The 16,684-nt window shown below is 43.9% G+C and overlaps 1 protein-coding gene across 1 annotated transcript; it reads left to right on the plus strand.

The window, feature by feature from the left end:
- Positions 1–14,420: 14,420 nt before the first annotated feature.
- Positions 14,421–16,379, plus strand: LOC310936875 (kinesin-like protein KIF2A; the record flags this gene model as incomplete). The annotated part of the gene is made up of 1 exon (XM_083901031.1): positions 14,421–16,379. One exon carries the CDS (start codon positions 14,421–14,423, stop codon positions 16,377–16,379), a length of 1,959 nt encoding a protein of 652 aa, XP_083757157.1.
- Positions 16,380–16,684: the final 305 nt, after the last annotated feature.

Here is a 16,684-nt window from a genome sequence, read left to right on the forward strand (position 1 = left end):
GGCACCCGAGTGCTTTCATTGCCATCTCGGGTGACTTCAACCACATCACCATGGACACCACACTCCCAACTTTCACCCAGCATGTGACCTGTACCACCAGAAAGGAGAGAACTCTGGACCTGCTGTATGCTAACACTAAAAAGTAGGGGTGTGACGAGATTAAACTTGACGATATTTCTCGTTGCGGTAAAAAACTGTCCCGCGAGATTTGTGACCTAAAGAAGGAGAAGGAAAAGAAGAATTTTTGTTTCAATTTGTGGAAGAAGAAGTTTATTAAAAGCTCATCCTTACATCAGGGTTTCCCCCAGTGTATTATAAGCCTGGCGGGTCGCCAGCATTGCTTGTTTATTTATTTAAAATAGATTTTTTTATACACCTCGGCTTTTTCTATACCGGGACAAGAGCGGGAACCCCCAAATAATCCGCGCAGTGAACGCTTGTCCAGGTGCCGATTGAAACCCAAGTCACACTATCAAGTCCGTCATTATTATGGTTACATCATTCTTGTCAATAAAGATGTTATATTTAGGGATGCACCGATAATTCGGCGGTCGAAACACAGCTACCACACGGTGGAACGGCACCTGTTAAACGCTGGAAAGTCTCTGTGCAAAAGCGAAACTTGGCTGCGTGCGGCACAGATTATGAACTCCCCCGCAACATTCACTTCACAGCAGAGAACATTCTCTCTCTTTGAGCAGTTAACTAAAGACATCAGCTCATCTGATGCATCTGTTATTCCCTTAATTGCAGCGTTAAAGCGTCTTCTTTCACAAAGATTAAGACCACGGAGTGAAAACGATGAAAAGTGCGCTCTGCTCTTCAGAGTCTGTCACCACGTTTCACTCAGATCACCTGCACTTCCTCGTGACTGTACTCCATCATCGTCATAAAGATCATTATTCTTATGTGGGAATAAAACGCGTAGAGAAATTATCCAGGCTGCTTTGGAATAGACCGCTTGGAGACGCAGGAGCGCAGAGCGAGGAACGGCGCAGGAGAGGGAGAAGGGAACAGCGCAGGGGCGGTGCGCAGAAATAAAAGGGCCGTTGGTCTGCACCAGATGAGGCAGATGAGAGGACACTACCACTTTTATGTTTATGTTGCTTTATTTTACTTTTAAATGTAACCAGGCTTGTTTTAAGATTCACTGGCCGATTACTTAATTAATATTTAACTTAAGTGAAAACATTTATATTATAAAAGACACTCTTGAAATTAAATAATAATTTAATTTCAAGAGTGTCTTTTTGCAAGACTCTATAGTTGGTGTTTAAGTATTGTTAATAAATGTCTTACAATAACACATAATAGTCATAATTAAACATTTCCAGTGAACTTTTAATTTTAATTTTTTTTTACAAAAAAACACCGTCGGCCGCCAGTGGGCCCGAGAGATACCACCGGGCTTAGCCGGTTTTCTGGGGGAAACCCTGCTTACATCATGCATGTAAAGAGTTATACATTTCAAAATGCATGTGCAACTTGTTTAAATAAATCTGTTGGTCCAGTCATATATATTGTCATTGTAATTTTCTCAAAATCTCGTCTCTTCTCGTTCTCGTGAACCCAATATCGTGTCTCGTCTCGTGAGCTGAGTGTATCGTCACACCCCTACTAAAAAGGCATACAGTTCCTCCCCCCTCCCCCCCACTGGGTAGGTTGGATCACAACTTGGTTCACATCACCCCCTGCTCTGTGCCTCTAGTGAAGAGGTAGCCTGCGACCATAAGGACTGTGAGGAGATGGCCGGAGGAGTCCTTGGAAACACTGCAGGGCTGTTTTGAGGTGACAGACTGGCAGGTACTCTGTGAGGCCCATGCTGAGTATTTGAATGAGCTTAGAGAGAGTGCATAACAGACTATAGCACCTTCTGCAGCTGGCAACAGGGAGGAGGTGCTAACAACATCAGAGGGGGCGATGAGATGGAGTACAGGGGCTGTGGTGGCAGCTGGTATAGCTGGGGTTCAAATACCGTTCAGAGTGGGTCAGTCATACGGTCATGTACATGTAATGAAATGAACCTAAGACAAGTTTAAGAGGACTCTGTTGGCTACTACTTGGCCTGCAGTATTTGTATTCTTCTTTATTTGTTTTATGATCATGGCAACCGGCTCGGACAGGGGGACGGGTGGACAGACGAGGGAAGGGAGAAGGTGGGGAGTTTGGGGGGGAAAGAAAAAGAGTAAGCGAGAGAGAGAGATGCGCAGACAACATTAACCGTGAAAGTGTCTAGGTGTGTAGCATTAAATAATTAAAGTAATACAAAACAGACAGAACATACTTCATAGAACAGAACATAAACAACATTTGACTGATATTCATTTGTATAACAGGTATGGTTTCTAGTAATCGTTAACGACCATATCAAGAGAGGTTATCCAGGTTTACAACAGCGATATCAGTTCAGATTTATCTTCTAGTGTAGTGGGGTGCGTGTGTGTGTGTGAGAGCATGAACGCGCACGTGTGTAAAGGTGCAGGTGTTGTCATTAGATGTGGTTGGAATCTGAGTGGGGTACTGAGTCATTGTCCGACCAACCCCCAGCAGCGAGCCAATAAGGACCTTGACGCCCGGGATACCCAGCGGCCGCACAGGGCAGGAGGAGCCTGCGGCCACCACCCCCCAGGATAGCCACGCATCCACCCCCAAGAAGACCAGCCGGAGGGGTGCGGGGCGGAAGTTCCACCCACACAGGGTCAGCCTGCGGGGTCAGGCAGCGGCAAAGCTACGGACAGAGGCCAAGCCACCCCACACCCAGGGAGATCGAAGAGGCCCAGGCCTCCCGCAACCAGATCCCGCTAGCGCCCCAGAGCGGGGCCAGCCCACCACCGCCAGGGGCAGATCCCCCCAGACCGCCCACCGGGAAAGCGGGCTAAAGCCCGCTACACACCAGAGACTGACCACATGCCCCCCATCCCCAGGAGGGGCAGGTAGAGGCCCACGTAGGATCCCGGAGATGGAAGACGGGAAGACCCCCAAGCCAGTCCATGGCAGAGCTCCCAAGCATAGGTGGGGACAGAGGTCCGAGGAACCACCATTCCCCAACCAGCGGCGCCCAGGAAACATTCAGGAGTCCCGACTAAGAGGACATTTGCCATCGCGGGGAAAACTGAGGCTTGGAGTGCATTCCACAGCTTGCTTATTTATATGAGGATAAATGAAGCCAGAAATCCAGTTGCTTTTGTCGGCAGGATTCCTGTGACTTCCGCAGAGGGATGCAGGAAGGTACTTAGGCTGGCCACACTTCTCCTATGGTCCAAGGGGAAGATGCCAGCCGAGGAGACGGATATACGCCTTATAAACTGTTATCCGAACATATATCTCCGAAAGAGATATTTCACTGCTGGGAAGTTGAATGTCTATTAAAAAAGGGTCATCTATGGAGTACAAATGTGAAATAATATTTGAAGAAAGTGCCTTCTTGGCTGAGAAAGGCAGAAAAATGTATTTATCGCTCATGTACACAAAAGACAACAACTCCCAGAATGCTCCGCTCACTTCCGCCTCCAAATCCCGCAGCAGCGCCATGGGCAGCATCCTCACTTCCTTTACCATTGAGTGTTGTGTAAAGATTATACGGCTCACGCCTTGATGAATTAGTTGGCGAATACATTACGGATCTGCAAATTATATGTTTTTTTCCTCTATGGTGCTAAATTTTACGGGGACGTGCAGTCAAAAGAACTAAAGGACAGGCAGTAAGTTCCCATTGTTTGCCGGTCAGAGATTCAGAGCGGTGAAAGCTTCAAGTCGGCTATGCTAAGCTATGCTAAGCTTCTTCACCGAAGGCAAACCTGTAAACTCAGAGGATTTACGATCTCCATTTCGAGCTGGAAGGCGTCTCTGAGAGGTAAGACTGACACTGATATTCTATTTCTGCTCATAATCGATGTGATATAGTTGTCAGCAGTGAAGCGACAACTTACGTTTACAAGTAACGTTTGATAGACAATTACACACACGTTATATACACGTAAACTGTTAGCAAAGTAAAGTCATCTTGCTTTTGCTGGAGAATAATGTCAGTGTTATTCAAATGTTTTGTTTTTATTCATGTTTGTTCAAGACGCCTATATAGACAACATTATCATGTTCACAGCTCATCCAGTTGTTATATTTTGCTGAAAGGTTTGTTTTCCTGAAAAAAAGTAAAATCTTCTTTCATATTTTATGAATAATTGTATTCATTGTCCTTTACAGTTGAAGCATGGTTTAATCAAGTCTTGGAGAAACTCTTCACAACATCCAGCTCTGCTCCTCTTCACCACTGTGACTCCAGCTGTCCCACATCAGATTCTGACACCGCTCTACATGTTTCATTGTTTATTTTTTGTTTGCATATTGTTAGACATGGCTCCTTGATTATTTTAATTTGTACTCTTGAATATGATTATAAAACATTTTCCTTTGTGAATAATAAAGTTATTTTTTCACCTTCACACCCTGCATGCATTTGTACACTTGTGTTAAGTAAAGACTTGAGGAAGGAGGCTGAATAGTTACTGATTTTAATAATTCTGAAATGTTTATCAACCCTTTTCACCAAATTAAATCCGCTACCCCTGTTGCCCGCCCGGCCGAGTTGGAGCGAGCTGCTCAAGGTCCGGCCAGTGCTAGGCTGAAGTGTGTGCAGCTCCGCTCCGCTGCGGCAGCCAGAGCCTGCTGCGGCACATTCAAGTGCCCACAAAAAGTTCTCCATGTACCCGGTTCCGGCCGCGGGACGCCAAAAAGCAGGTCCTTTCCCTCGCAGCCATATCAGTTTGAAAACTACATTCTGTCATTTTCTTCTCAGTTTACAAGGCCAAATTAAAGAGAGCGAGCGCCGATGGTAGCTTTTAGCAAAGATGGCGAACACTGTGTTTACATTCTGGGAATGAATTCTCGTTCATTCTGGGAAGACTCGTCCCCCTGTGGGTGAGTCCAAAAATTGCAGAACTAGTGTTGTAGTTCTAATCTTGACGTTGTGCGTCACCTCCGATGACGCAATATAAAATACTTTTTTTTTTTAGAAATCAGGGGAAAAATGAGAGAGGGAAGCAAAATTTCTAAAAAATAATAATGCTATTCTAGCAATACAAAACCACATGCTAATCAGTGAAGTATTCCTTTAAGAGGGAGAAGGTCTCTGATGTGTCCAAGGATGTATAAACTCCTAGCTGTCTTCTTGGAAAGGCTTTTGATGAAAGGAGTCCAGGTTAAAGTATTTGTGATGGTGACACAGAGGAGAGTATTACTCTTTGTTGGCTTTAGCTCTTAGTTCATGAAGTAGAGAGGAGGATGGGACTGCTCTCGTTTCCTGCTTACTAATCTTATAATAATCTCCTCAGTTTACCTGCAGTGAGTGTTATACACCAGTCAGAGGCCCACTTGACTATTTTGTCCAGATCACATTGTAGGCTTGCAGCACATATTTTTTATAATGACATGTAGAGTTGAATCATCCGCAAATAGGTGGAGGTCATTCTTCAAGAGTGATGCAAGGTCATCAATAATGATCAGAAAAAGTAAGGGCCCCAAGACACTGCCTTGGGGAACTCCGGCAGTTATGGGCAAAGATGAAGAGGTAAACCCGTCTAGTACAACAAATTGACATCTGTCAGCCGGGAAGGATGAAATCCAGTCATACAGATCACCTTGAATGCCAGTGGAAGTCAGCTTGGACAAAAGACCGCAGTGCCATACACAATCAAAGGCTTTCTTAATATCCAATGCAATAATTCTGTTTTCTCTCTGAGAGTCAAGAGCATTGTTCCACCACTGGGTAATATATGAAAGCATGTCAATTGTCAATCTCTCCTCATAGAAACCATACAGAGAAGCCGGTTGTCAAGATATTTACGGATGTGGTCACTGATAATACCTTCCATGACTTTAGACATTATTGGCAGCAATGATATGGGCCTATAGTTGGAAGGATCTTTCTTGTTTCCCTTTTTGGTACACCTACCACAGCTGGGGCAGCTTTCCATTCCAAGGGAGCTGTCAGAGTCAAGAGAGATCTGGAATAGTTTAGCAAGTGCTGGGGCTAGTTCAGGGCCGCATTCCTTTAGTACTTTTGACGATATTCCATCTGGACCATTGGCCTTGGAGGTGTCCAAATTGCGAAGTGTCCGGAGAACTGTTTTGGGCCAGAAGGAAAGGACTTCACTGTTTTTGGGTGGCAAGTTTGGAGGAGATTTGCCATTTCATTGAGATGAGCATTTGCAGCAAAATTCTTGTACAGTAGCTCAGCCTTATTTTTCACCTCACTGTAAGTTTGACCATCCCTGACTAGTGGAGGGACAGAGGACATTTTGCTGCTGTCAGTCACTGTTTTGACAAGCTTCCACCGCTGCTTATTGTCTGCATGCTTGAGATTCGGTCAGTAGAGTCTCAGCTTCCTGAGAAACCATGGGTTGCCAGTTACGTAGATACAATTGAAATGAAACGAAAGGAAACCTAAAAGACCTTGGTATGAATGCCAAGATAAAGTTTGCAGCAAAGCGAGGGTCTATATAGGACATGCTTTTGAACGGTGGAGAGAGTTTAAAGCTGAGAGGAATTTCAAAACGAATGCAGAATGGGCTACTCTTCTCCTAGACAGGTAAGTTCAGCTTGGCTTTAGCATCATAGCTCGACTGTCGAGTTCTGTGTTTTGAACTGTTCCCTCGGTTTTGGAGGCTCCCGTACTGATGCACCGAAGCGGGCAGAACCTGTCCGCGGCGGTGGCAGTTCTGTTCTGTCAGCGGCTGCGGTGGGAGTTCAGATGACACAGAGATGCGTCTTTTAGTCACTTTCTAATCTAACCTAATGGTCTTCTTCTGACATGCATAGAGAGAATAACAGTGGGAGCCGAGTGGTTAAATAGGTGGACTTGTGTCGGGAAGGTTGTAGGATTGATTCCGGACAGTGTCAACATTATTTACCTTTTTATTGTATAAAGCATTAATAAGCTTGTGATGCATAAAATATTACCATAAATAAATATATTGGGTGTGTGGTGGTAATTTGCCCCGTATGCCACGATGTCTCACTCTAAGGTTTTATCAGAAGTTGGCAGCCCTGCTATATAACATTGTAGGGGGAGGCAAAAATGAAGTACAGTTCTGTCAAATATCATGCATAAAGTTATTCCATCTGATATATCCATCCCTAGTCAACAGCTAATGTTACCATAAATTATTATACATCTTGATCTTTACTGAGAGAACAGAATTGTGTGACTTGTTGCTGACGGAGTTACATGCAACTCTGGCAACCTTGACTCTGGAAGGGAGGGATGGAGTGGGAGGCGGATATGACTCGCCGCAGTGTTTTGATTTTGTGTGTAGTAACTGTTTTTGGCCACATTGTTACAGATGGCACCTTTAAGTGTTCAGGTTGACATCCGTGCTTCTATTTCCAGTAGTGAAGCTGCTGTATGGTGCCATCTTCCTGAATACATGCTTTATTGGATAAATGGACACATCAAGACACTCTTTTTTTGTTGTAGATTTTGTGATGAACTGCCCCTTTTTAGTAAGAGCAAAATTATTTCTCCGCACTGTAGGAGTGGTCACACAGCCATATTGTTCACCCTGAAGCAAATGAATTGTAGATTGAAAAAGTTTTCCCCCCTGAACAAATGTAATGCGATGTGATTTGATGGCAGTGTAAACTACACAGACTTGACGCAGGCGAAGCCAGGCCAGGCGTCCGCGTTCCTGTCTGTGCTCCCTGAGGCGCTTGTAGACTCTCCCAGCCAGAGCAATGAGCGAGTCGAGACCTTCCGGGAGGTCGGCAGAGATGAATTGGTCCTTTACCGCGTCAGACAGCCCCTGGAAAAAAGCGTCCGACAGGGCTGCGGCATTCCACTGGCTCTCTGCCGCGAGTGTATGAAAGTCTATGGCGTAGTCAGAAACTCTGCGCTCACCTTGTCTTAGCTTTAGGAGTGAACGGGCGGCTTCTCTGCCTGGCGTGGTGTGCTGAAAAATGTTCTCAAATGCCCGAGTGAATAGGGGAGGAGCAGGTTAGCAAACGACGGGTCCACTCCGTTGTCGCCCATGACTCAGCTGGCCCCCCGTGAGGTGGGAGATCCGTTCCCATCATCGAGTCCTGGTGCGCCCCCAGATCTTGTAACGCTGTGCACAAAGAAGTGAGCTGCTCCTGCTGGGCAGCCAACTTCTGTCCCTGTGCACGAAGGGCTCCATGAACCGGGTCAGCCTCCCTCCGTCCATACTGACCAGTTCGTTCTGTCAGAACGATGTCGTGACGACCCAGATTATGACACAAGCGTGGAGACTCAAGGCTCAGGCAGGTACAAAAAACTTTTATTCGGTCCTAGGTCAAAAACACGGGAGATCAGTCCAAACAGGCAGAGGTATCAGAAACGCTAGGCAGAAGACAAGGTCGGACAAAACAGGCAGGCAATGGTCGAAACACGGGAGGACAAAGGACAAGGACAAGGATCGTGGGATAAGCGCTGGAACATGAGACAAGGCTACAAACGAACTGGCAACGAGACGAGCCACAGAGGGGGTTTTTGAGCAGGGCTGATTAGGGGACAAGTGTATGCAGGTGCGCAGGAACAATCAGGAAGCAGGTGGACAAAGACAAGAAGGGGGCGGGGTGAACAGGAACCTGGAACAGAGACAGGGGTGAGGGATCACAAAATAAAACAGGAAGACAAGACATGAAACATGGAGGAGAAAACAAAACCATAATCAAAACATGACAGACAAACCAAACCATGACAGTTATATTACTATACTAGACAAGTTAGATTTACACAGTAAAAATTATGCAGTTGTCATCAGTAAATAAAGTAGCTCTAATTCTGAAGTGTTTATCAACCATTTTCTCCAAATAAAATAACTTTTCATCTAATAATACTCTAATGGAGGAACACTTAGGGCTAGTAAATAAACCACAACATATATGATTTAAAATGTTTTATATTATTGGTCATAAAAAGAAAAATCAGACTTATTATAGCTCATCAACAGTCTTCATAGACACAGTACTGTTTTCAGGAGCGGAGTATTTTTTTAGGATATTCTTGATACACAGGCAGGTAAAACAAGACAATCGTCTTTCCCCAGTCTCTCTGGATCCACTCCACGAAGTGACGGAAAGCTTTTAGGTGATATAACTGTGCAAAACAACAACAAAAAAGTATAACGTTAGTGAATCGAAGCATTTGTTCTTCCAGCAGCTTGGATGTAAATGAACGTTAGCTAACGTTAGCTCAGCTGACGTTACATAAACATGGATAATTGTGGTGGTAAAAATATATATAAAACAAGATACTCACTTTATACTCAGGCGGCCGTTTATCCCGTTTCCTTCATTTATCTCGGCCTTTCCTGATGAAATGATCCGCTGGCTCACACGGCTCCGTCATTACATACTTGGTGTGATTGATAGATTTGCTGTTGACACGTTGTTTTGTTTTTAATGTAAATGTTTTGACCTGACAGTGTAAACATTTGTATATTAACTTTGAATTTTAGATTTATATTAAAGTCGCGCTGTCATTGTATATTAAATATTTAAAATGTGAAAATAACAATAAATATGCATTTATCAAAAGTATTTTATATGTTCATTCATCAACACTGTAGGTGGCAGGGATGAAGCTTAAGTGCTTGGCGCCACCCGCCATTCAAACAGTAGAACAAGGAAGTACACCACTGTTCCAATTGAAGAGATCGTACTTGTGTACTCCCTTACTTGGCTCAAATATCGATACTTGGGTATTGAGAAAGGGCCTGTGTTTACATTCTGGGAATGAAGTCTTGTCCCCCTATGGGTGAGTCCAAAAAGTGCAGAACTAGTGTTGTAGTTCAAATCTAACATTTTTTAGAAAACTGAGGATGGGAAGCACATTTTTTAAATAATACTGCTATTCTAGCACTACAAAGCCACATGTAAATCAGTGAAGTATTCCTTTAACCCATTAAGGCCTGAAATGCCTGGAAAAAATGCCTCCAAAACCTGAGGTTCAATGCCGACTAAATAACAGCCTCTGTAGCAGATAGGAACACAATTCAAAACGCATTTGAGAGCTTACACCTGTGGCTTTCCTGGGAAATTGAGTTTATTTAGATATAAAAAAATTTAAAAGTCAAGTGAATAACTATTTTCCTTATACCCCCTGAAAATTGACGTATCCGATTTACCGACGTCTATGGTAGAATAAACGTAGCCGCGCTTCTGGCTCTAATGGTTGAAACGCGGCTATGCTTTCCTGGCGTCAATGGGTTCATTATCATATTGATAATGCCTGTCCTGTACACGTTGTACATTTTATCATTCTTGTTTTAAACAAGGATTTTATGCTATTTATGTGCTCTTCTTGTACTCTTCTTCTGTAAATTTATTGAGTCTGATATAGATCAACTGTAACAAAACAATTTCCTCCGGGATAATAAAAGTATTCTGATTCTGATTCTGTATATGTGACCCGCCACGGACCAAGCGGGAACAAGTCGGCAAATCGCAAAACGAGAAAAAACAGGAAAAAGTTTTTTTCTTCAAAATTAGGGATTTCCATTTTTTTCAAAATTACACAAGTTGAAGTTTTGAAGAAGCCACTACATGCTTCAAATCACAGTATTGTGGGTCTTAAAACCATAAACTTTGTGTTTGAATTAAGGTTGTTTTATCGCTGTGAATCACTCCTAGTTTGGGTGTGGCAATCAGCTGAAGGTCACGGAGAATACACATGGCTAATTAATATGCACGTACAGAGAGAGAGGGAGGGGGAGAGCGAGTGTCTGGAAAGTTCCAGCAGTTGTGTGTGCGTGTGTGTGTGTGTGTGTGTGTGTGTGTGTGTGTGTGTGTGTGTGTGTGTGCAGTGCGAAATTAAAGCGTGATTGTCATCAAAGCTTTGTTGAACACCGGAAGACAAGGAGAACAGGACAATAATTGTCTGTGGCTGAACATCTTCACAAGGACAGAGAAAGCACAGAGACTGCTGGTGTGTGGACTGTTAGCATTTTAAGCTAGCGATCTTTATGCTAACGTGTTAGCAGACTTCATCGTCCCAAAAACAACAAACAGATGGATTATTCAGCGGCTGAAAGAGAGCAGGACAGACACAGTAGTTGTCTGAGATGATGATGTGACGCCAGCACCGCTCTATCTCCTCATGAGTGAGTTTTCATATACGTAACCCTAGTGTTCAGTCACATACAGGGACGTTTTTTCTTGTTATTGTATGGGGTGAGTTTTCATTAACGTTAATCTATGTTATGTTAGTGTTCATTTAAAGTCACATACAGAAGCACATAGGGACGCTGTCTTTTAATAATCCACTGTGCGTTTTATAATGCCGTTTGGCTACATTGTTATTAGCTATGCTAATAACAATGTAGCCTTAGTATTATTGTAGTATTATTACAATGAGAATGATGCGCACATCGAAACTTGTGTTCGGTCAGATGATCGTAGCTTATAATACGATCATCTGACCGAACACAAGTTTCGATATGTACGGGAGCATATGACCTCTGCTGTAACGTGGGGATAACACACTTCTGGTGCGTTTCAGAACGTTATGTTGCCATAACGGTTATTAGCTATACTAGAGATTGGCTAGCTCACTATTGGCATTTTAAAAATAATACGCACTTCGAAACTTGTGTTCTGTCAGATGAGCGTATTATAAGTTGTAAGGGGAGCATGTCACGGCCCTCTTTGAGAGTTTGTACACCCGCAGGTTCAGTTTGATAATTCATATGCTTTGAGACGAAACTCCCGTGTTCGAAACCTAACATTGCATTGAATGATGTGTGAATGCCCACCTTTGCATGCATGAATCACACGTGATTAACACAATGTGTGATGAACGTGTTAATTACACGTGCGATTCATGCACATAAAGGTGTGGCATTCACACATAATTCAAGCAATACTACTTATCAATTAGTGATGCGCGGGTCGGGTTTTTTTCCAACCCGCGGGTCCCGCATTTATTTAATCATTTGACCCGCACCATCCCGCATGCACAACCGCAGCTGTTTTCACAACCCGCCCCACCCCGCCCCGCTACTATTAAATACACGTTAAATATGTCATTGAACAAGGCTTTTATTCTGTCTGACAAATGTGCTTGAACACAGCCCATAGAGTGGCACTGGAAACAACAAATTAAAATCTTAATAATAAAAATATATATATAGCCTACGTATAAAAATAAACAATAAATAAATAGATAATAAAATAATAATTAAATTAAATAATAAAGTTAGGCTTGCACTTGTGTAAGTATTAGTTGCAATAAAAAGAATAAAAGAACAAATTAACCACATAGGCTAAAACAGAGCGTCCATCTACAGGCTACACATGTTTTTTAAAGGTTTCTTATATAACATTATAAACTGTACCACATATGGCTATTTTCTTGAAGGCATTGGCATTTAACGTGCGGCTCTGTGCAAAAAAAGAATGGCATCAACTGTGCCGGGGTTTAGTCTGTTTCGCCTGGACTCGAGCACCCGGCCGGCTGAGCTGAACGTCCGCTCGCTCGATGCACTTGTTGCTGGGATGCAGAGAATCATCCTTGCCACCTTGGCAAGCAGAGGGAACGCCTTTGACTGCAACTCCCAGAAACTTAGAAGATCATCCCCATCCCACAAGAACTGGCTGTCAATGTAGCGCTGAACCTCGTCTTTCTCGCCATCTTCTTCACCATAATCCTCCCACTCGCTTAACTCATCCCTTTTTCTTTTGGCTCTCTCAGGTTCCTCAACTAAAAAATAAAATGGAATAACATAGTTTTACTATTTTGATTTACATTATTCCGCCGTAGGAAATACACTGTTATAAGATTGGGCCTATAGAGTTTATTATTATGTCTATTAGTCACTGGCGCAACCTACCTTGAACAGTGGCATCTGGCTCCCCCGCTGGGGGTGGTGTTAGCGATCTGTCAAATTCCCTGACAAGTCGTCTGGCCTGGTCGTGGACAGCGTTTCTCTCCTCAGCTGGAAACATCTTGAAGGATTTGAAACGTGGACAAAGAAATGTCCCAAGCTTGTGGGTGACGCCAATGGACAATTTGTCGTTTAAGAGCTGTATTGCCCGTGCGCGGATATAAACCATGTACTCCGGGTCACCATATTGTGGCTCGCAGTGTTTCTTCAGTTTATAAAACCAAAGCACCACTAGTTGAATAGTTGGATACTTGTCACCTTCCAGTTCTTCACTCGCAGTTTTAAAAAGCAACAAGAACTCGTGTTCAACACGTCCAGCTGAATGCCATCCAGTCTGTCAAGCTGATCTTTCTCTTCCATGGCTTGTTGGATTTCATGGGACTGTTTGCTGACTAACTGCATCATTGCAACTTTACTGTTCCACCGTGTTTCACATTCCTGTATCACAGCGTGCGGGAGGTGTACAACAGTACTGGACTTCTTTAGGTAAGTCACAAGGATTTTGCATTTGTCAATTACAAATGCGAGACCCGCGGGTTACAGGTCGGCCCGCGCATCACTATTATCAATCTATACTGATTCAGTGATAAAGTGCCTGTTAACATGAACCATGATCTGAAACAAGTATTTTTTTTTTCTTTCAGAATTGGCAAAGGCACTCTGACTGACATAATCAAACACTTTGATGACCGTCCTGGCCCCACCTGGACTGACCATGGACAGGCAGACGTATCTTTTTGAAAAAATCGGGCCTTTCTGTTCTGATGAGGCAAAAGACTTCACATGCCCAGCACCAAAGATTACAGCACAGAAGAGTAAGCAGAAGAAGGTGCGCTTGTGATGTCACCATTTAGCCGGCATATCAACTGTGATGGACAGAGTGGGTACAGCCACATTGTGGGGGAGGAACTGGTATTGAAAATGATAATATAGTCCATGGTCTGGAAAATATTGAACTCTCCTTCACACACTTTCTCATTTTTATTCATGTGCTTTTTGTAACAGAAGAATTTCCCTCTGGGGATCAATAAAGTAAATATTGATTCTTATCAGTCCACTAAAGTACTTAAGGCAAATAACACTACATTGACATGAACTACATTCATTCCTTTTTTTTTCAAACTGCTACACTGTTTCTGTCCTGTGGGCTAACAGATATCATATGTCACTGACAGCTAGACTGGGTGGGGGGTTGTGACTATGTAAATGTGATGCAAATGAGTAGCTATTGGCCTGGCTCCTCAAGTAGGTCAAAATCTTTCAGGCTGAATTTCTCCCTAAAGCAGTTTGAGGAGTGCCTACATTCAAATGGCCACATCTTCTTCAAAAATGATCAGATTTACATGTTAGAAATCACACTTTCGGAATCTGTAAATAACTCCAAATGTGCCGAAGTAAACTTGTTAACGCTTTTGCCATGGCTGGACACATATATATATATTCAAAATGTTTGCTTCTGCAGGAAATTAACATTGTCCTGTTCATTGTTGTTTTTACTTTTTCCACAGCAAAATTAGAGCCATGGCCTCACCACTGACTTCATCAGAAAGCAGAGGAGTTGGGATGTGGATGATGATGACTCCAGGGATGAGGAGCGTCATAAGGAGAAACCCGCCTCCTGCACTCCCGTGTTCAAAGGGCAACAAAATTGCAAAGAAACGTGAGACCATAGTACCTGTTAAGACTGACACTCAATTCAGGGACAACCGAGAGATTCTCACCCAAGCCGGATCCCCGCACCCTCAGCAATCGCAGACAGCACCGCCACCTCCATCCCAGCAGCCGTCACAGACCAATCAAGCTCACACAAAACAGCAACTACAAAGTCTAAAGAGGAAGTCAAAATGTGTGAAGGAGTTGGAGAAACTGCAGGAGAGGCGAGAAAGACGTCTGCTTCAGCAGGAAGACAAGGAAAAGAGAGCTCAGGAGATGGATGTCACCATTCCAAACTATGAGATCATGTACATGATCCGAGATTTCCGAGACAGTCTAGTTTACCAGCCCCTTATCACTCCAAATTTGATTGAAGAGCACAGAATTTGTGTATGCGTGAGGAAACGTCCACTCACTAAAGGAGAGTTGGCTGCGAAGGATTTGGATGTGATCACTATTCCCAATACAGAAATGGTTATGGTACACGAGCCGAAACAAAAAGTGGACCTCGCCCGCTACCTGAAGAACCAGACTTTCTGCTTTGACTACGTCTTTGATGAATGGTCGACCAATGAGATGGTTTACAGGTTTACTGCCAGACCTCTAGTGGAGACCATTTTTGAGAGAGGCACAGCCACCTGCTTTGCCTATGGGCAGACGGGCAGTGGAAAAACGCATACCATGGGTGGAGATTTCCGTGGGAAAAACCAAGACTGCACTAAAGGAATTTATGCATTAGCTGCTCAGGATGTGTTTCTTATGTTAAAAAAACCCAACTACAAGAAGTTATATCTCCAAGTATATGCCACTTTCTTTGAAATCTATATCGGAAAGGTGTTTGACCTGCTGAATCGTAAAGCTGAGCTGAGGGTGCTAGAGGACGGGAAGCAGCAAGTACAGGTTGTGGGGCTTCAGGAGCGGGAGGTCAATTGCGCAGAGGATATCTTGAAACTGATAAAAGTGGGCAACAGCTACAGAACATCAGGCAAGACATCGGCCAATGCTCACTCATCTCGCAGTCATGCTATATTCCAGATCATTCTTCGGCGGGAGGGCGAGATACACGGCAAGTTCTCCCTTATCGACCTTGCAGGAAATGAAACGAGGGTTGGCACGTCTAGTAGAGACCGCAAGACACATCTGGAGGGAGCTGAGATCAACAAAAGTCTTCTGGTGCTTAAGGAGTGTATCAGGGCTCTTGGGCATCACAACTACCATACTCCGTTTAGAGCCAGTAAGCTGACCCAGGTCCTGAGAGACTCTTTCATTGGGGAACATTCACGCACATGCATGATTGCAACGATCTCTCCTGCTATGACATGCTGCGAGAACACACTTAACACGCTACACTATGCCAACAGGGTCAAGGAGCTTTCAGTACACCAATACCAAGCGATGGCGGCAGAAGGCAGACCCAATACCCATGATGTCACTCAGCTGGATCTTCTGGATGAAGAGTGGCTGAGTATCCTGCCACAGAGAAATAAACTTAAGGAGCACAATGAGGCAGAAGTGATGCCCCAGCTGTTGACCCTTGCGGAGGCTATGTCTGAGTTAGAGGAGATGGAGGGGTATGTCCGGAAGTATCATCAAGCCGTTTTCCAGGAGTCGATCCGGTGGCTGGAGGATGAGAAAGTGCTCCTGAACATGACAGAGAAGCTGGATTATGATGTGGCGTCTTATACCAATCAGCTGGAGCAGATGCTCGACCAGAAGATAGAAATCCTCACTGTGTTCCACAGGGAAGTGAAGTCATTCCGCTCTGCCCTCGAGGAGAAAAAGCAAGCTAGTAAGCTGATCAATCCTAAGATGCCATTTGCTATTTAGTAACTGGAGATTGACACGCTATCAAGTCACCACACTCCTTAATTGAAGCCCCCACCAGTCTACACTTATATATATATACACCAATGTAATGTATTGTTTAGGCCTTTTCTCTGGCGCCACTCAGAAGTACACAAGAAGCAACAGCACCTTCCTTCCAGCTGTGTGCAGATGGCAGTTGCAAGGGTCTGTCCAGTGCTGTTTGGAGGGCTTGTTAAATTTGACTCACCTGTATTCATCCATGAAATGAGACTTGCCAATGGCTTCATGACTTGAATCAGCCAATGAAAATTGAAATCATCATCTAT

This window comes from Microchirus variegatus (genome assembly GCF_963457635.1).
Source record: "Microchirus variegatus genome assembly, chromosome: 14".
Classification (NCBI taxonomy): Eukaryota; Metazoa; Chordata; class Actinopteri; order Pleuronectiformes; family Soleidae; genus Microchirus; species Microchirus variegatus.